The following is an 18,391-nucleotide window of genomic DNA, read 5'->3' on the forward strand; positions in this document are numbered from 1 at the left end:
ACGCGTTTGAAAATTCGAATTCGCCAACCCGCTGGTGTCCGGTACCAACCGGTATCCCGGCGGTATGGCCGTCCACCACTCATCAGTCCCAGTCTTACCGGTACCTACCAATCGTCCCTCGGTATCATACCTCGGTGGGTTGGAGGCAGTCCCCCACATTGGTCCATACCCCGTCACCACTCCGGCCGAGTTTCCCCCAAGTCCCGACTGCTCTTGACCCGACGTCGCTCTCGCCGAGGCCCCGCGGCCTTTGGACGCCTGGCGTGCATCCCACGCGCTCGCTGCCGCCTCCAGTCCTGCACCGTACCCTTCTCCGTAGTCGCCGACGTGTGGGATCGCCAAGTTGACCGCCTCATCCAGCGTCCTTGGACGGTGTCCACGCACGTGGGTCGCACCCATCGGGCTGCTCATGCCCTTCAGGAACGCGCTCACCAGCCAGTCCTCGCTGATAGCGCCCTGCTTCGCGATCTCGCGCAGCGATTGCGCGTACTCCAGCAACCTCTCACCCCGCATCTGTCGACACGCGTTAAGCAGATCGACGACCTCCGGCGTCGTGCGTCTCGTCATGTACTTCGCCCTCAGCATGGACGCCAAGGTGTCGATGTTCTCGTCGCCCGGCGCGACCGTCTCCATCACCGTCGCCAACCAGCGCTGCGCTTCGCCGTCCAAATATGCCGCCACCTCGTGGTAAAGCTGCGCTTCGGTCCACTGGACGCCCATCGTCGCCGCCTGTCTGCGCACTTCCGCTCTCACTGTCTTCAGCCACTTCGTCACAGGCATACTGTCGTCGAGTCCCTTGAACTTGGACAGTTTGAGGGACTTGGCTTTCTCACGGACGACCAGCGGTGGTGGTGGTGCTTGCATTCGTACTGGACCACCTGCCGGTGCCATCCCCACTCCTGTTCCTCGTGCTGGTGGTGGCGGTGGAGGCGCTTGGCTCTGCCTCGCACTGCCCCGTCCGCCATCACCTCCAATGTTCATCAGGTCCACAATTGCGACGCTGTATCCCGCGACGTCCACGCTCGGCCCAGGTTGCGTTACGCTGTCGCTGCTCGGGCTTCCGCTGCCGCCCGATGAGCCAGTATCGCCGGATGGACGACCACGGCCCTCGACGTCACCGCTTCCAGCCGGCGCGCGTCTTCCTCCTGGTTGTCCACTGCCGTTGTCGCTTCCTGCAGTACGTCCTCCGGCGCCGTCACCGCCGCTCGTGCCCAGCGGTGTATCACCCGCGCTTCGGAGCTCCGCCGTCCCCAGCGTCACGGAGACCTGCGTGCCTCCTTCGTCCGTCTCGACCGTCATCCCTCCACTTGGCTTCTGCCGTTTCGCTGCAGCGGCCGCCGCTTCAGCAGCCGTCCGTTCAGCCGAAGCAGCGCGCCGTTGCGCGCGCTCATCGCGTGCCACTGTTGTAGCCATCTCCGTAAAACTGCAATAACCAACATCCATACTTATCAGTATCCCATCTTATTCTCATTCCTCGTTTGTCTCGCTGCGGGGATTGCCCACAATGACTCAGCTCGCAACGTCTTCCTCTTTAAGACGTGCCCAGAGAGCCACTGCTATGACCACCATGTAGCTAGCGCCAACCTCCCTGCCCCATCCATTACAGGTCGTCAGCCAGCCGTCATCGATTGCAGACCTCTGCACCTAGGTAGCGGGTTAGCCGCGGTGGCATCAGCACGAGGCAGTTCTTACAGTGGTCAACCAGACAGCTACTGGCCGCCACCTCGTGACGGATAGAGATGACTGGGAGGAAGCGTTATCGGCACCGACGGTCGGGTAGCCCCGCCGGCTGCTCCCCGCAACTAGCCCGGTTACATGCAACGGACGCAGGTGTCCTTCACCCGTAGGTACACGTGGACCCTTTGTCCCTCGGTCGAGGCGCTCCGCCACAACCCCCGTGGTCTCTCTCCACGGTCCCGTCGCTCTACTTGTCCACTGCCCTCATCATGTGCGAGCTCTACCTCAGCCTACCCCCCCCCCTTACTGCTCGACTCCTCGTCCGCCGCAGTACGAAGGTCAGCAACCCGTGCTTCCGGCGCAGATCAATGTATTAGTCTCAACTCGCTGCACGTCCCGCAACAAATCTTAACTGAGGGTCGAGTCGACACGGCCGCCACTCGCCTCCCTCCTATCTACCGTAGCCCCTCCGACGCCTATACTAACTCTAGCTACAGCGCCCTTCCTATCCTACTTGGACCTCTCCCCCTTCTTGTCGACTCGACACTTCTTGTCCTCACCTTCGCTCCGCTGGCGTCGCCTCGCCTCCTGGCATGCTTCCACCTTGACTCGCCTTCACACGCCGTCCCTCCTGCGATCTTCGGCAGTCACGCTGCTTCAACTTCAATCGCCCACTTCCAGCGTTGGTCGGTGGCTCCAGCCCGCTGACTTACCCCTGTCACCGGCCGCATCTAGCCGTACATCGTCGTCACCGACACCGCCATGGTGTGCCACATCACGTCCGTCGTCAACTCCTGCACGTCCAGAAGCTCGGACACGCGGCTATTGGTCGTGTGACGGGCCACACAACTACAGGGGAACTAAGATCAACTTACAGGTAAATAGAGAACACTACCCAGATCGGATCGGGTCTTACAAAAACGCCAAACGTAGGCTCGAAACCCACAGCACCCAAACTCGGCTTCAACGTTAAGCTGTCGCCGCGTCACAACCACACTCGTGAAAAAATTCGCCCGGGACGCACGCCATGGCTGGACGAGCAGCACGCTACCGGCCCTCGGCGCGTGCTTCGGAGCGCTTCTGAAGCAGCGCGCGTGCCGCGCTCCAAGATCGCCGACCCCTACAGCTTGAGCTCCATGAGCAGCGCGTCGCGGCCGGGCTTGTAGTAGTCGGCTCGGATGGCGGTGCGCGCGAAGCCCTGCGACTCGTACAGCGCGATGGCGCCCACGTTGGCCGTGTCCGCCTCCAGCAGCAGCATGGCCGCGCTGCAGCAGCGAGTGAGCGAGCAAGCGGCACGAATAAGATGGACACACCAGAGTTCGAAAAACACATCAGCATGAGCGACCCGATCCTCCGTCACGTAGCGTTTTGTGCGGAGGACACGCACCGATTCGTCCGCAGGGTCGCGATGGCGAGCTGCAGCAGGCGCCGACCCAAGCCGCGCCGCCGCTGGGACTCGGCCACGGCGATGCGGTCGATGTGTCCCTCGGTCTGCACACATCAGGAGGCAAAGCAAAGCAAAAGCAGCGATGAGCGACGGACGGACGGCACGCGCTGTTACCGCTTCCTCTTCTTCGGACGTACGCCGTTGCGCCGAAACAGGATGTACCCGTGCACGCCGCCGCCGTCGACCGCCAGCACCAGGGTGTTGTGTCTGCACCAAGAACAATAGCAGCCCGTCAGCGACCAGCCCCTCGCTCGTGTGACACACAGTGTGTGGCGTGCGGCGCCGTGTTGTATCCTACGGCTTCATGGCCTCCTCCACCAAGCGCTGGCCGAGGCTGTCGCTCTTGGAGAAGCTCCTGCGGCAACGCACACAGGCAAGAACAATAGGCAGACGGGAGCGTCGTGAGGAAGAGGATGGGGCGCAAGAGGGCGCGGAGACACAGCTAAGCCGGAGAGAGCCGCCAACTCCATCGGCACCGTCGAGTCGGGTCGAGCCGACACCTGCAAATGGCGCTGCCGCCCGCTAGTAGCTGTTATTATCACCGCACTTTTTCTCCAGACGCACGGCCTGCGCGAGCCACTCCGCTTTCGTCTTCTTGGTCACGACCACCAGCTCCACCTTCGCTACTTCGGCCGGCGCCCCACTCGCTCGTACCGTCGCCGTCATTGGTTCGAGCTCGAGTGAGTATTTGAATTCGAGTGGCGCCAAACGCCACTAAAGCCTAGTTAGCCATCTGGCAAATCGCCATTGAGACGCTCCCAATTGCGTCTGTCGGTGTCCCATTGAACAGCGATGGTTGACATTGAGGTGCCAGTTAAAATACTCCATTATTCGCACAATCCCTAGTCCACTAATAGCTAATTCTGCCTTATACGACTCGGCCGACGACTCTGCATTGCATCCGTCCTGCACTGCAGCAGCAGCAGCTCCGTGCCCTGCCACTGCTGTAGACAGACTCCATCCATGCATGCATGCATGTACGCACGCGCGCGTTGCCAGCTCGATACATCTACAGTACAATACACGACGACCCACGCCACCTCGCCTGCCCGCCCGCTTAGCTCGCTTGGTTGCAGGCCAACGCGGACGCCGCGCCGTCCCGGGGCCGATGCAGCACCGGGTGCTGCCAGATCTCCTCCATCGTGATGCGCTCTGTCGGGTCCACGCTCAGCATGCGCGCCAGCAGGTCCTGCATAGGCTCCGACACCTCCTGGCCCAGCCCCCACGCCGTGAACACCGCCTTGATACCGCGCTTGGCCACGTACCGGAAGCCCGGGTCCGACGGCTCCGCGCGCTCGAACGGCGGCGACGACGTCAGCAGGATGAAGAAGGCGATGCCCGCCGACCAGATGTCGGCCCGCCGCGGGTCGTAGTGCTCGCGCGCCACGATCTCCGGCGCCATGTAGTAGTTCTTGCCCACCGTCTCGTCACAGCGGAAGCCACCACCACCACTGCTGCTTCCGTTGCCGTCGCCGCCGCTCGTCGGACTGCCAGCTGGACTGCCGCCCACCGCCGACGGGTCCTGCACGCACAGGCCAAAGTCCGCGATCACCGCGCGCCCGTCACGCAGCAGAATGTTCTCGAGGCTCACGTCTCGGTGCGCGATGCCGTGGCTGTGCAGGAAGCGCAGGCCCGACAGCACGTCCACCAGGTACCGGTGCGCCACGCTCTCGTGCAGGCGCTTGGACCCATCCACGCCGTTGAGGAATGGGCCGCCGCTGTCCTCCGGGATCGGCTCCTCTAGAGTTGCTAGTGTCGCGGCCGCTACTGCGTCTTCTTTTTGATTGCCCTGGCCGTCGCTGTCACTGCCAACGCTACTGCCGCTCTTGTCCTCGTCCGCCGTGACGGGCTGCACGCACGCGTCCAGCAGGTCGCCGCCCTCGCAGTAGTCGAGCACCATGTGCAGCACGCCGCCGCCCCTGGCCACGAAGTAGCTGTGCATGTTGATGACGTTCGGGTGCCCGCCCAGCGCGCGCACGCGGTCCAGCACCTCCACCTCGTGCAGCACGTTCTCCTGCACGAGCTCCTGCGAGCGCGACTTGTGCTGGAGCGCCAGCTGCAGGTCCACGGTCTTGACGACCACGCGCTCGTGCGTGAGGCGGTCGCGGCACAGCAGGATCTCGCCGAAGATGGCCGCGCGCAGCGACGCCTCCATCTCGTAGCGGCTCGTGCCCATGTCGGTGTCGGTGTCGGTGCCGGTGCCTGTCTACTTGTCCGCGGCTAATGGACGCGTCCAGCTCGCGTGTTGAAGAGTGACCGAATGCGAGGAGTGAGGAGGTGAGACCGTCGGCCGACCGAACTCAAATGATCGCCCTCGTCCAACTGTAACGAGGTGTGGGCGACGACCGTCGGCCAACAAGCAAGGAACTCTGCGACTGCGAGCGAGTACTGCAGCTTCGGCTACTCAGGGCGCTCCAGATGCCGCCGCTGCTGTTGCTGCTGCTTGGCGCAGTCGAGAAAGGGCTGTCGTCGGTAGGCGAGCCCCAGCTGGCGCGCTCTGCGTGTTCAAGGCGAGCGGCGGTGATTCGGCTGAATCAAAACGCGTGTTGGGGGCGTCTGGCGAATGGAAATCAGACGCTGCGGCGCGCTTGTGGGCTCGGAGGCGGATCGGGAAGTGCTCGCTGCTTGCCCGCTCGATCGATCGATCGATCCCGCCCAATTCTTCTACACCGTATCATCATCTTTGGCCGTCCGTTACAGCGGCTTGAGTATCCCCTCATTTGCAGCAGAATCTTTACCTACTCTCTCCAGCTTTGCCTTCGAGAGCCTTCGAGCACCTATCACCAGATAGCCCTGAAATGGCCGTTGAGCTGCATCCCGCCGGCCGGCATATCAACCACAGCAGGCGGCCAACAACGGGTAGCAAGAAACCAGGCGTGCGTTTTGGCTCGGACGGGCGAGGTTGCACACGACCCCACTTCTGGGCCGCGCGCAACATCCAAGGCGCGAATACAACTCATGGCTAGCTAGCTCGATTTTTGGTTGCGCTAAGTGAGGCCATTGCTGCAGCTGAAGTTTCGGCTCGCTGATCCCTTGCATCCGAGTCCAGTAGATGGATATCTGCGTCGTCGCATGGCTTCGATGTCTGCGAAACACGACGGGCGCGAAATCGCGCCAGCGGAGGCACCGCACGTCCCAGTCCGATAGACAATATTGTAATACAGTAAATATTTGGGTTCTCCAATAAAAATCTTTATTATTGGACGCACCGGGTTCCAATACAATATCATATTGACCCAACTATTGACAATAAATATGATAAAAGTCCGCTGGCATAGGATTTTCGACTGATGATGCTAAATTCTAGTCGCTAAGAGCATAAAACGCTTACTTAAATGCCATATTCGAGTAGCAGCTATTGTGCTTTTCAGTTGTTTTGGCGAATCGGACGTGTAAAACAGCTACCTACTAAGATGGGGCTAGGTTATCGGAGCAGATTAGCAGTGAATTAGGACCTAGAATTGCTAGTCCGATGGAAGCACTTGCGCAGGTCCTACAAACAGCCGAAAGCCCGAATGTCGCCCATTTTCACGGCATTCGGGGTTTGAGGTCTTACGAAGGACTCCTGCCATGTCTTGTGGCAGGACTTTCATACGAGCTGACTCTAATACGGCGTATGTCAAACGCAGAATAAACTTAGGGAAACACGATGCAGTCGCTACGTTAAACACTCCAGTCTTCGCCCTTCGCCTTCGCGGGTTCCGGCACTGCTTGCTTCCCTAAACAAAGCTTGCTTGGCTTGGACTCCGGTTGGAGTCCATTGAACGGAGGGACTCCGGGAGACCGCTCATCGGACTCGTCTGTGGTGTAGGGAACATCAAGTTTTGTGTCACACTCCACGGCCGCAGTGGAACAACGTACCAGGAGCCAAGTACTACTCGGCGGGATGCCGAGCTCAGTGGGCAAGAATGCGCTGGTGGACGACCGCTGAACTCGGCTGATGGTGTCAGAAACTCAAGGCACACCGGCTTCGACCTGGTGACACGTGGCAGGCCCAGTGATGAAGACCCAGCCGAGTTCAGGAAGGCACTGGACACACTCAGCCGAGATCATGGGGAGTTCAAGCCGCCGAGCTCGGCTAAACGGTACCATGTACCGTCCGATACGGTAACCAGGCTCAATTGAGTCCGGGAGTCGCGCAGTCGAGTTCACGGGTCGCTCCGCCGAGTTCGCGGGTCGCTCCGCCGAGTTCACTGGGTTATCCGGCTCAGCCGAGTTCACCGGCTTATCCGGACACTTTATCCGGCTCAGCCGAGTTCGAAGAGTTATCCGGACGCCTTATCCGGACCAGCCGAGCTCAAGCGTCGCTGCGCTCAGCGAAGGGTCGGCCGAGATCCAAAACCACCCACTTTCATTTGGTATTTGTATAGGATCTTAGGAATAGTAGAGGCGCCCCTTCAGGGCGCCCGACAGAGATAACAAGCAAACAGAGCATAATTTTCTAGGTCCACAACACGTGCACGCGCTTCCAGTAAGCCCCTGCACGGGCCGGATTATGTCTGCTGTCAGCACCCGAGAGGCATAGCTTGTAGGGTGTTGACTGGTAGCGCCAAGAGATTAAGGTCGGCCCGGGTTGGGCGCGTGTCTCGCCAAGCGCGAAGGAAAAGTCTCGCCACCGCTGCGAGCCGGTGTTCCCGTACGTCCCGGGCACTGATTGCTGAGTCGAGAAGCCTTTGCTCTCGGCGGCCCGTAAAAGCCCGCGAGGGCCGTCGTCCGTCCTTTGGCGGAGGGCACGGGATTTCTAATTCCGGAGTCAGGTAACTCAGCTGGCTTCCGTGATTGATTGGCTAGGGGTACTTGGTCTCGGCGAGGACGAGACATCACTGTCCCGGAAGGGCCGAACCGCTGGGGGACATCTCAGCGCAGGCCAACAAGGGCCGACTAGCTCGGCTGTTGTTGTGTTTGTAGCTAGGGTGCCACATCGGACGATTTTGTGCGTGCCACTACGCCACAACTGGTGCCGCGACCCGGGAGCAGGGTGGTTTGTTTTCGTTGGTACCAAGTCAACCGAGTTTCGAGTACTGAGCAAGATGGTCAAGAGGAGATCGTTGCCGAGCCGGGCCGGCCCAGCGACGGCTGGGGGTTCGCTTCACACGAAGCCGAACTCAGCTGGCGGAAGGATCGCCGACATGACGATGGAAGCGGTCCCAACCGTTCGGTTTAGCGACGACCGCACCCAAGACCGAGGAAGAGATGGAAATATTGGCGATTATGATGAAGAATGGAAGAAAGCCGAGTTGCTCAGCGGGGTAGCTGAGTTCTTGCTGCATGTTGGGCGCATGGAGAAACCTCGACGAGCCCAACAAAACCTCGCAGCCGAGCTCGGTGACGATGCGGACGACGACAGTCAAGCCGTCGCTCCAGGGGACCGTCCGCCCCTGATACAACGAGCGACGAGGGCATCCAGCGCGAAATGCCCGAGTTGGGATTCGATGCCGAACGTCTCGTGGGAAACCTTTCCACTCGACTAGGGGCAATCGAAGAAATGTGAAACCCGTCTGCAAATGGTGCAAGTTGCAGATGCGGTCTAAGGTTATTGCACCAAAGTGATGATCCGCCGACTCAGTGAAGACAGCAGGCTGGGTCGAGTCGAAGAATGATACTGCGTCAACTGTATGGATTATATGAATTACATGATATCGAAATGGAGTGAGCGAAGATGGAGCTGGAAAGCAAGAAGCCCATTCGCCGGGTTAGCGTTGGAGTCGGCGCGAAGTCTCAGCCGAGTTGCCGAGCTGAGCGGTTAAGCCCAGCTGGTCTGACAACGACCCAGTGAAGAAGCTGAGGGAGGTGATGGTGCGTCTGCACAGATTGAGCGAGTCAGCCGTCGATGCCGAAGCTGTGTTGACTCGTCACTGGGTCCGTGAACACGCTACCCACTGGGGCACTGTGTGTGATATGCGGCGGTACGATCGACACCCTTGTACGACCGCCGGGACCTCCGACCAAGTCGATGAACGATCATCCCGTTGTGCGCTCAAGCTGAATTGGAGCGCAGGTGTGCTGACGCGGAGCTGTGCTGATATGGAGCCACGCTCAAGCAGGAAAGCCGAAGCGAAGTCGAGTTCGCACGATGTTCCAGTGAGGCCGTAATCACTCCATGTTTACCGAGAGGCGGCTAGCCGAGTCGGTCGATGCGCGGCGGCGGTGAACAAACCGAAGTTGCAGCAAAGCTGAACTTGAGCAAAGCTCAGCGGAGGCACGCTGGGCAGGCGCGTCGCCGAGAATGTCGACGTGCCAGCGATCTCGAACGGGAGCCGAGTTGATCCGTAGCTGAGCAGAAGCAGACACCTGCTTTGAAGATGGACTCCGACTTCACTCGATCCGACGTAGGGCTACCATCGAGTTTATCTGCGGTCAGCCTGAAGCCGAGTCGGTGAAATCGCCGAGTCACGGCGTCGCAAAGGTGTACCCAACATCCAAAGCTGGACTGAAGAGGAATGGATTCCACGCGGCCGCGGTCGTATTCACATTGAGCCAACATGAGCAGAGCTTGGTCAGGCGTTGAGCATAGCCAAGTCAAAACACCCCTTCAAAGCGCTGATACTTCCGCTAAGGGACAGAGCTGGTCAGACAGCCAGCTGTGTCGTTCGCTCAGTCGAGCTTGCCTCTCACCTTGCTCAACTGGGCTAAGCTGAAGCGGAATCAATTCCAGGTGAACATGAGTCGCGCTAGACCCGGGTTGATTCGTGGCAGAGCCACAGAACATGGGGATCAAGTGGCGCCTAGGCGAATTGCAGCAGAGGTTTGTCTTGAATCCGAGCTGAATCGGGATCAGGTACAAGTGCAGCCGAGGTCAGCACCAACTGAGCTGAACCACAGTCCAGCTGAAGCCGAGATGCGTTCAAGCAGAGCCGAGTTGAAGCGCGACAGTGCACGCTGCGTGGAAGTAGTTTGACGCCGAGTTCAACCAAGCCGGAACGGAGCCGAGTTCGAGCAACGCTTCGAAGAAGCGCTGGTCGTTGGAGTGGAGCCGATTGAAGAGCAACCTTGCTGAAGCAAAGCCACGATCAAGTTGGGCCGCTTCGCGTCCAGTTCCAGTGGGAACGCATACATCTCGGTCTTGTGCCCGGTTCTCGTCGGATTCCAGCCGAGACGAACTAGGTCGAGCCGATGTTATGCGCAGCCGAGTCCGATCAGAGCTGAGCTGAAGCGAGGCTGAGATCGCGCTGCGTCCTAATGTGGTCGCGTTCGCACTGGGTTGCTGCGAAGCCGAGAACATTGGAGTACGATCAAGCTGGAATGGGATGCCGAGTTCCAGTAGTGCCACGGGTTGGATGGCGCCAATCTGAAGTGTACTCACTTCAACGGAAGGAAACACTGGGCTGAGTTGCGGTACGCCGAGTTTCAGTGAGATCGCGTTCGGAAGTTCGCCTAGTTGAGTGCTGGTAAACGCACCATGTTCCGATTGGAGAGCGCTCATGCCGAGTTCGAGGTGTAGCCGAGCTGAGGCTGAACACGCTTCACAGCTGAACCGAAGAGACTGAATTCAAACTGAGTTTGAACGCAGCCAAGCTCGCGGCGAGCCGAGTTGGAATGTGACCGAATGAAGTGCTGTTCCAGTCGAGCTTGACCACCACCATCCCAATCAAGCTGAGCCCAGTCGGGGTAAGCTGGTCTAACAGAGCGGGAGACATGCCGAAGTCAAGGTCCGTTGACCACTGAACCCAGCTCGGCCCGTTCAGAACAACTCGACTGGAGCATCAAACGCATCAGGATCGCCTTGTTCGGCTACAAAATGACACAGCAGCGGCGAGAGCTAACTCAACGCACCAAAGGGAGTGGGGCAAACACTTATCAGGCTAGTTGAGCCGATCAAGCGGAGGTTGTGTTCAAGTCCAGCCGAGTTCAAGGTCAGCGGATAGCAGCTAGTCGTCAGGACAGCCGAGTTCGGACACAGCTGAGTTCAACTTGCTGCTGCACTTCTCGCCAATAAGCTCAGCTGGGGTGAATTTCGAGCTCAGCGCGGCCCAATCGGGGAAGCGTTTCTTGGCCCGCCAAGTTCCCGGTGCCTTGTAGCATGCCAAGACAACTATCAGGCTTCACTCGACGCACCGAAACGAGAGGCACGTGCTTACCGGGTCAGCCGAGTCGCTGGCAGCATCCATGGCTGCTCATTTTGACGGAGACAGAGATGCTCGGCTTCGTCGGTATTGCAGCTAATCGAGCACTTCCCCGACACCTGCATCACCTACTCGCTTTGCTGCGGCAGACCCAACATCACCGCTAGTACTCCGAGCTTCGACAGGGGCACCAGCTGACTTCGTATGGTTCAGTCCCTGCTACCGGCTGCCACGCCGAGACGTCCATCCAGGCTGATTCGCTGCTGAAGTGATCCGACGACGGGGTTTGGTGCCAGCGATAGGGGCACCTACATGTGTACAGACCCATGAGGCGCGGAGTCCACGCGTCAGACAAGGCCTATACCAAAGATCAAGGCTCAAGCAAGTCTCACCTTCACCGAACAAGGGCGTCGAGCTGGCGTTGCGGGCGGTTCTGGCCACTCGAATTCGGGAAATGTGAACTCAGAGTGTTCGCGACAGATCGGATTAGACGTAATCAAGCGTGCGACACATCCAGTTGGCCAGGCCACTCACCACTCCGGCTCGTAGCATGGCCGGGGCAGTTGTGGTGTAGGGAACATCAAGTTTTGTGTCACACTCCACGGCCGCAGTGGAACAACGTACCAGGAGCCAAGTCCTACTCGGCGGGATGCCGAGCTCAGTGGGCAAGAATGCGCTGGTGGACGACCGCTGAACTCGGCTGATGGTGTCAGAAACTCAAGGCACACCGGCTTCGACCTGGTGACACGTGGCAGGCCCAGTGATGAAGACCCAGCCGAGTTCAGGAAGGCACTGGACACACTCAGCCGAGATCATGGGGAGTTCAAGCCGCCGAGCTCGGCTAAACGGTACCATGTACCGTCCGATACGGTAACCAGGCTCAATTGAGTCCGGGAGTCGCGCAGTCGAGTTCACGGGTCGCTCCGCCGAGTTCGCGGGTCGCTCCGCCGAGTTCACTGGGTTATCCGGCTCAGCCGAGTTCACCGGCTTATCCGGACACTTTATCCGGCTCAGCCGAGTTCGAAGAGTTATCCGGACGCCTTATCCGGACCAGCCGAGCTCAAGCGTCGCTGCGCTCAGCGAAGGGTCGGCCGAGATCCAAAACCACCCACTTTCATTTGGTATTTGTATAGGATCTTAGGAATAGTAGAGGCGCCCCTTCAGGGCGCCCGACAGAGATAACAAGCAAACAGAGCATAATTTTCTAGGTCCACAACACGTGCACGCGCTTCCAGTAAGCCCCTGCACGGGCCGGATTATGTCTGCTGTCAGCACCCGAGAGGCATAGCTTGTAGGGTGTTGACTGGTAGCGCCAAGAGATTAAGGTCGGCCCGGGTTGGGCGCGTGTCTCGCCAAGCGCGAAGGAAAAGTCTCGCCACCGCTGCGAGCCGGTGTTCCCGTACGTCCCGGGCACTGATTGCTGAGTCGAGAAGCCTTTGCTCTCGGCGGCCCGTAAAAGCCCGCGAGGGCCGTCGTCCGTCCTTTGGCGGAGGGCACGGGATTTCTAATTCCGGAGTCAGGTAACTCAGCTGGCTTCCGTGATTGATTGGCTTGGGGTACTTGGTCTCGGCGAGGACGAGACATCACTGTCCCGGAAGGGCCGAACCGCTGGGGGACATCTCAGCGCAGGCCAACAAGGGCTGACTGGCTCAGCTGTTGTTGTGTTTGTAGCTAGGGTGCCACATCTGACGATTTTGTGCGTGCTAGTACACCACACGTCCGAGATTTGCATCTCAGATTTAGAGACCGCCAACCTCATATTAACTGACCTACAAAGTCCTACGTGGGACTCGGCAAAATGACCGAAAGGCACAATACATGGAGTATTTACATGAGCTATAAATGTACGTTTTATGTTGTGCCACAATGTATAGGCATCTGTATACAGTATATTGAAGTTAAGTATAAAGGCAAAGAGGCAATCTTATTGGCTACTATGGAGCCAAGCACTGCAGCTACGAGGGCCAACCAAGTAGGAAAGACGGCAGCAAAGCTCAAGATACATAAAGCCGGGTGATGTTCATGAGGGAGATGGCTTTGTCGCCATCGTACTTCCAAAACTGACGGCAAAGAACAATTCAATACACAACATTTCAAGTACACGCCAGCGATGGCATCTGAAGGCAAGAACGCGAGCGGCCTCGAGTCCTTCAAGGGCAAGGGGTACGCGATGTGGAAGGACAAGCTGCTCACCCACATCAACACCCAGGACCAGCTCTACAAGCGCAAACAGCTTGAGAAAGGGCTGCCAGACGTGCGCGTGTTAATGGCGGACTTCCTGCGGGGAAGCCCAGAGCAACCGCCACCGGTCCCAGAGCAGGGTGAATTGTCTGAGAAGGAGTCAGTGGCCATGCGATGGGCGGTGATGGATTGGGAAAAGGCAAAGGGCGACCTGCAGAACCTCCTGAACCAAGTGCTCCCGAACTTCTTCCTCTCGACGCTGCCAGACCTGGTCTCTCAGATGGAGCCATGCGAGGTGGTTAAGGCGTTGGAGAAGGACTACGGTCAAGGAGACGCAGCCGGGCTAATTGAGCTGACCCGGGCTTGGTCAAAACTGGCTAAACGTCAGTGGCGCGACCTGCGCACTCTTTTTGGGCAACTCAAAAAGGCCCGAAATGAAATTAATCGAAGGACCCAATCCCTTCTGGGAGAGGACATGGTCAGTGAGTCATGGCTCTGTGTCGAGGTCTTGTCCCAACTCCCGAGCGAGTTTTGGGCATCGTCGATCTCGATGAAGAAGGGCGAGTTCACGGTCGAGAAGGTCGAGAGTGCGCTGCGTCGCATCTTCAGAGAGAAGTCGAAGAAAGAGATCTCGGGCAACATGGAGAAGGGCATCCCGATCAACAATGTTCGCGCTAAGCCAGCGCAGAAGCGGAAGCACGTACCTAAGACTGAAAACGAGTGCTTTTATTGTTTCGAGACGGGGCACTACAAGGCTGACTGCCCGGTGATGACTCGGGACAGGGACCCCAACAGAGAAGGGGGACAACTGTTTCAGACGGATGTGAAGACGGCTCCCGGGGCCAACAAGGTCAATCGTCGGCTGATCTCGAAAAGATCGAGCGGGAGGTAAGAAGAAAGTATGCATCATATCTATACAGGTTACAGAGGCTTACACTAACGGATGACCTGTGGGCTGTGGATACAGGGGCTGGCCATGCTGTAACACCAGACAAAGGGTGGTTCAGCAGCCTTCGCCCAAGCCACGGACACCAGTTCACATACGGCAACGGATCTACATCTGAGAGCTCACTAATGGTTCAATACAAATTAGTGTTCTAAATTCTGATCACAATATGAGTATCATAAAGTTAAGTTATGTAGCCTTTGATAAGCAATGCGATAGTAATTTGCTGAGCGCATACTATCTAGCCAAACAAGGATATAGACACTTGCAATCAAGGACAGGTGACTTCCCATTTTTCTTTGGTACAGAAGGCAAATTTCTATTTGCAGCAGTCGCAATTGGTGAGGTTTACTACTTGCCAAGTACTAAGCATAGAAAGAAAATGATACTGTCTGCACAGACACTAAAATACGAACGCCTAATAAAGGAGTGGCATTTGAGACTCGGTCACGTAGGCAAAGACAGACTGCTGAAAATAATTAGCAATCTGAAAACAGGAAAATATCTAAATCTGAGTTATTCTAGACTCAAAGAAATATCATTCTACTGTAAAACATGCCCGGAAATGAAGGACCGACGCATGTCGTATAGAAACATGGTGGGAGATAAGCCGACGGAGCCGCTACACACGCTCCATATGGACACTACAGGGCGCCTTAAACTGAATGGTCTGTACGGATCATTCGGCTACCGATATGCACTTGCGGTGGCAGATGGTGCAACTGGGTACAAATGGTATTTTCCGTTGAAATCCCTAAAAGAAGTGTCAGGGAAAATCAGAGATCTTCTAAAGCAACTCTCTGTTCAATTTCCATACAAAGTAAAGAAAATAAGAACAGATGGAGGTACAGAATTTGTAAATAAGGAAGTTAGCAAACTCTGCACAAAATTAGGACTTATGTTTCAACATTCAAATGTTGAATCACAAGAAGAGAATGGGAGCGCAGAGAGAGCACACCAAATCATGATGGGTGGTGTTAGATGTCTACTTAGAGGCTCTAGCATGGCAGCAAAATGGTGGCCTGAGGCCTTACTTTACATGGTCGAAGTTACAAACCGCTTGCCAATGGCTAGACTCGGAATGAAAACGCCTTATGAAATGCTCCATAAAAGGGAATGTAACGGTTTAGCGTTACAGATCTGGGGATCCACGTGTTTTGCACACATTCCAAAAACCAAAAGAAAAGATCCTAAATTAGGTGGTCGAGCAATAGAGTGCAAGTTATTGGGTATATCTCCCAATTATAAAGGATACCGCCTGCTTGATGTCAAAGGAAACAAGTACATCACTGCAAGAGATGTGAAGTTTAGCCCAGTAGTTACGGAAGCAATGATCAATCAGTCTTTCCCAACCGAAAAGATCGTGGAAAGCAAAAGCGAGACTCAGATTACTTCTGATTTAGGAAATAGATCTAGAAAGGAGAGCGAACCTGAAGTTGAAGTTGTAAGTTCACAATCGGTCACGTCTGAACCGACATTGCAAGAAGTGGGAGATGACAAACAGGATACTAATCAGAGACCGCGCCGCTCTAAGCGGCTAAGGTCGCAAAAGCCGACTAGTGCTAAATCTGTGACTGCTAAAATGTGTCATATTCCAATTCCTAAATCTTTAAAGGAAGCTTTTGCTGGGCCATATGCCAAGCAGTGGGAGGCAGCCGTAAAGGCGGAGTTTGAAGCGCTCCTGAAAAATGGAACATGGACTCTCGTCCCACTTCCGCCTGGTAGAAGAGCATTAGGCTGCTATTGGCTATTTGATGTTAAGTACAATGCGGACGGTACCGTAGATAGGTTTAAGGCACGCCTGGTCGTTCAGGGCAACACCTAAATGTACGGAATTGATTATAAAGAGGTCTTGTCCCCTGTTGCTCGTTACGAGTCCTTGCGTCTACTGCTAGCGCTGGCTACGTCGCTTGGCCTGCACTTACATCAGATGGATGTATCAACGGCCTTTCTAAATGGCCTGTTGAATGAGAGCATCTACATGAGACAGCCCCTTGGGTTTCGCCACGGATCGGCCTCCCTTGTGTGCAAATTACGCAAAAGTTTGTACGGTCTAAAGCAGGCGCCTAGAATTTGGTATGGCGTTCTAAATGAGTTTCTAAAGTCTTTAGGATTTTTGCGGTGCAAGAAAGAGTACTGCTTGTACCACAAAAAGTGGGAGGTTGATGGAGTCGTCCACACGCTTATTGTTTGCGTGTATGTGGATGACTTGACCATTGCGGGTTCACATCTGAGCTCGATCCAAGAGCTAGAACAAACTATCAGAGAAGTTCACAATGAAAGATTTAGGAGAGCTACATTATCTTCTGAAAATGGAAATCAAAAGAGATTTAGAAGCTAAGACCTTGCGGATCTCGCAGCACAAGTATATTCATGACTTCCTACACAAGTATAATATGCGAGATTGTAATACTGAGCCAACACCACAGGCAAAGAGTATTATACTACAGAAGGAAGAGACTCTTACGCCAGAGCAGATCGCGGCTCAACCGTTCGATTATAGAGGATTAGTGACGAAGTAATGATCCCGCTGATCAAGACGCAGAACATGGTCGACGAGGCCGAAGGGGTCCACGTCAACGGAGGCCCGGTCGATGTGCTGCAGATTCCCGGCCGAGAATGGAAGGAGTTCCGGTTGCAACGGAAGCGGCCGCCCCCGACGACTCACGTACCGTGGATCCGACGGACCGACAAGCTCATCCCTACGGTGAAGCGGTTCCACAAGGGACGCCCGCAGCGGATCCGACTGACGAACATTGACACTCGGCTCACGATCTGCTCGGCTCACACGACCTTCGTGGTGTGGGTACCCGTGGGGTCGTTGCCGAAGTCTGAAGGATATGTGTGACTCGACTCCGACAAGTATCGAGAATGGCAAGTTCTTTCCTACGAAGCGGTCCGCGATAAGACGCTGCTCAAGCGGGAAGCCGAGCTTTACGCTCAATGGTTAGCCGGCCAGCCGTCGGCAGTGGACCGACCCGAGTACCCTATTCCAACCGGACTGCTCCAACGTTCTCCCGAATACTCTCGGGGCGAGCAAATCTCGGAGCTGTTCGACAGCGATGGGGGTGAGGATTCTGACGGCTTGCCAGTGGGCAATGATCCGGGACCAAGCTCCTTGGGACCAGGCAGAAGCAGTCAAGTCGCTCCCGACGACACGCCAGCCGATCCACAAGTGGCCGAAATTGCTCCCGATCAACCCTCGATAACTCAGTTTCCGACTGTGGCGACAAACGGAGACACTCCGGATTTGAAACCGCATTGTGACCTCACCAATGAAGCACCGACAACTCATCTGGTCCCCCGTTACGACGCGCACACTCCCCTCGCTATGGCGGAGCATACCTTGATGTCGGTGATGAGCGTACTGGACATGGACGAGGATGATGCGACAAATGACAGCGCGTGGATACCGACTGGAAGTTTCCCGACGACTCCTACTGCGTCAAGCCTCTCAAAGACACGGCTCCCGAAGAGTCATACGGGGTGCGTGGTATCTTTCGCGGGCTTGACACAGCCTGGGCAGTATCGTGCAGATGGAAGCTGCGCATGGATTGTGTGGCGCCTACCGGAGTGGAAATTGATGATTGCCGCGAACGCTTACCTCGCCGACACGACGAGCCCCCTTGCCCAGAGCGCCGGTATGACATACGGCGTGCTGGCGGCTTTACAACTCGGTGCCGACGACTTGGTCGCTGTTAGCAATTCAAGGCTGGCGTTGTTGCACTCGCTAGGGGCAGCTGACTCCGGGGCGATGACTCAACCGAGTTACCACGAGGAGGTCAAGGCCCGACTGTGATCTGTGAGATACATTCACGTCGCACAGAAATACAATGCTGCCGCGGACTCGCTAGCTTCTGAAGCGTTGGAATCTCAGACGTCGAAGGTGGTTTTGAGTGGCGATAGGAAGGCCACGCTCTGTGAGCTCAACCAACTCCAAGCTGTGATCTACAAAATTGATCCAGACGGGATATCCCCGCAGAACGTGCTTCCCGGTGATTCTTTTCGGTCCCAAGATTTCTCCAGCAGTAGTTCAAGGAGCATTGAGCCTACCATGGCCGCGCCGATAACTCGGTC

The 18,391-nt window shown here is 56.7% G+C and overlaps 8 protein-coding genes across 8 annotated transcripts; 5 read left to right on the top strand and 3 right to left on the bottom strand.

Moving 5' to 3' along the window:
• Positions 1–312: 312 nt before the first annotated feature.
• On the bottom strand, positions 313–696 carry PHYSODRAFT_414297 (hypothetical protein; the record flags this gene model as incomplete). The annotated part of the gene is made up of 1 exon (XM_009516218.1): positions 313–696. A coding segment is annotated over one exon (384 nt), but the record flags the coding sequence as incomplete, so codon positions are not given.
• A 2,104-nt stretch (positions 697–2,800) lies between these two features.
• Positions 2,801–3,742, bottom strand: PHYSODRAFT_420829 (hypothetical protein; the record flags this gene model as incomplete). The annotated part of the gene is made up of 4 exons (XM_009516219.1): positions 2,801–2,942; positions 3,059–3,168; positions 3,262–3,331; positions 3,672–3,742. Coding segments are annotated over 4 exons (393 nt in total), but the record flags the coding sequence as incomplete, so codon positions are not given.
• Positions 3,743–3,918: 176 nt separating this feature from the next.
• On the bottom strand, positions 3,919–5,300 carry PHYSODRAFT_553865 (hypothetical protein; the record flags this gene model as incomplete). The annotated part of the gene is made up of 1 exon (XM_009516220.1): positions 3,919–5,300. One exon carries the CDS (start codon positions 5,298–5,300, stop codon positions 4,182–4,184), a length of 1,119 nt encoding a protein of 372 aa, XP_009514515.1. The 3' UTR covers positions 3,919–4,181.
• A 2,854-nt stretch (positions 5,301–8,154) lies between these two features.
• On the top strand, positions 8,155–8,595 carry PHYSODRAFT_321075 (hypothetical protein; the record flags this gene model as incomplete). Its single annotated transcript, XM_009516221.1, has 1 exon — positions 8,155–8,595. The coding sequence occupies one exon, from the start codon at positions 8,155–8,157 to the stop codon at positions 8,593–8,595; it is 441 nt and encodes a 146-aa protein (XP_009514516.1).
• Positions 8,596–13,297: 4,702 nt separating this feature from the next.
• Positions 13,298–13,717, top strand: PHYSODRAFT_414258 (hypothetical protein; the record flags this gene model as incomplete). Its single annotated transcript, XM_009516222.1, has 1 exon — positions 13,298–13,717. A coding segment is annotated over one exon (420 nt), but the record flags the coding sequence as incomplete, so codon positions are not given.
• Positions 13,718–14,483: 766 nt separating this feature from the next.
• PHYSODRAFT_384057 (hypothetical protein) lies at positions 14,484–15,026 on the top strand (the record flags this gene model as incomplete). The annotated part of the gene is made up of 2 exons (XM_009516223.1): positions 14,484–14,645; positions 14,745–15,026. Coding segments are annotated over 2 exons (444 nt in total), but the record flags the coding sequence as incomplete, so codon positions are not given.
• Positions 15,027–15,317: 291 nt separating this feature from the next.
• PHYSODRAFT_475979 (hypothetical protein) lies at positions 15,318–15,614 on the top strand (the record flags this gene model as incomplete). The annotated part of the gene is made up of 1 exon (XM_009516224.1): positions 15,318–15,614. A coding segment is annotated over one exon (297 nt), but the record flags the coding sequence as incomplete, so codon positions are not given.
• Positions 15,615–16,835: 1,221 nt separating this feature from the next.
• PHYSODRAFT_321077 (hypothetical protein) lies at positions 16,836–18,113 on the top strand (the record flags this gene model as incomplete). The annotated part of the gene is made up of 2 exons (XM_009516225.1): positions 16,836–17,120; positions 17,178–18,113. The coding sequence occupies 2 exons, from the start codon at positions 16,836–16,838 to the stop codon at positions 18,111–18,113; spliced, it is 1,221 nt and encodes a 406-aa protein (XP_009514520.1).
• Between the last annotated feature and the right edge of the window lie 278 nt (positions 18,114–18,391).

Source organism: Phytophthora sojae (assembly GCF_000149755.1).
Source record: "Phytophthora sojae unplaced genomic scaffold PHYSOscaffold_1, whole genome shotgun sequence".
NCBI lineage: Eukaryota > Oomycota > Peronosporomycetes > Peronosporales > Peronosporaceae > Phytophthora > Phytophthora sojae.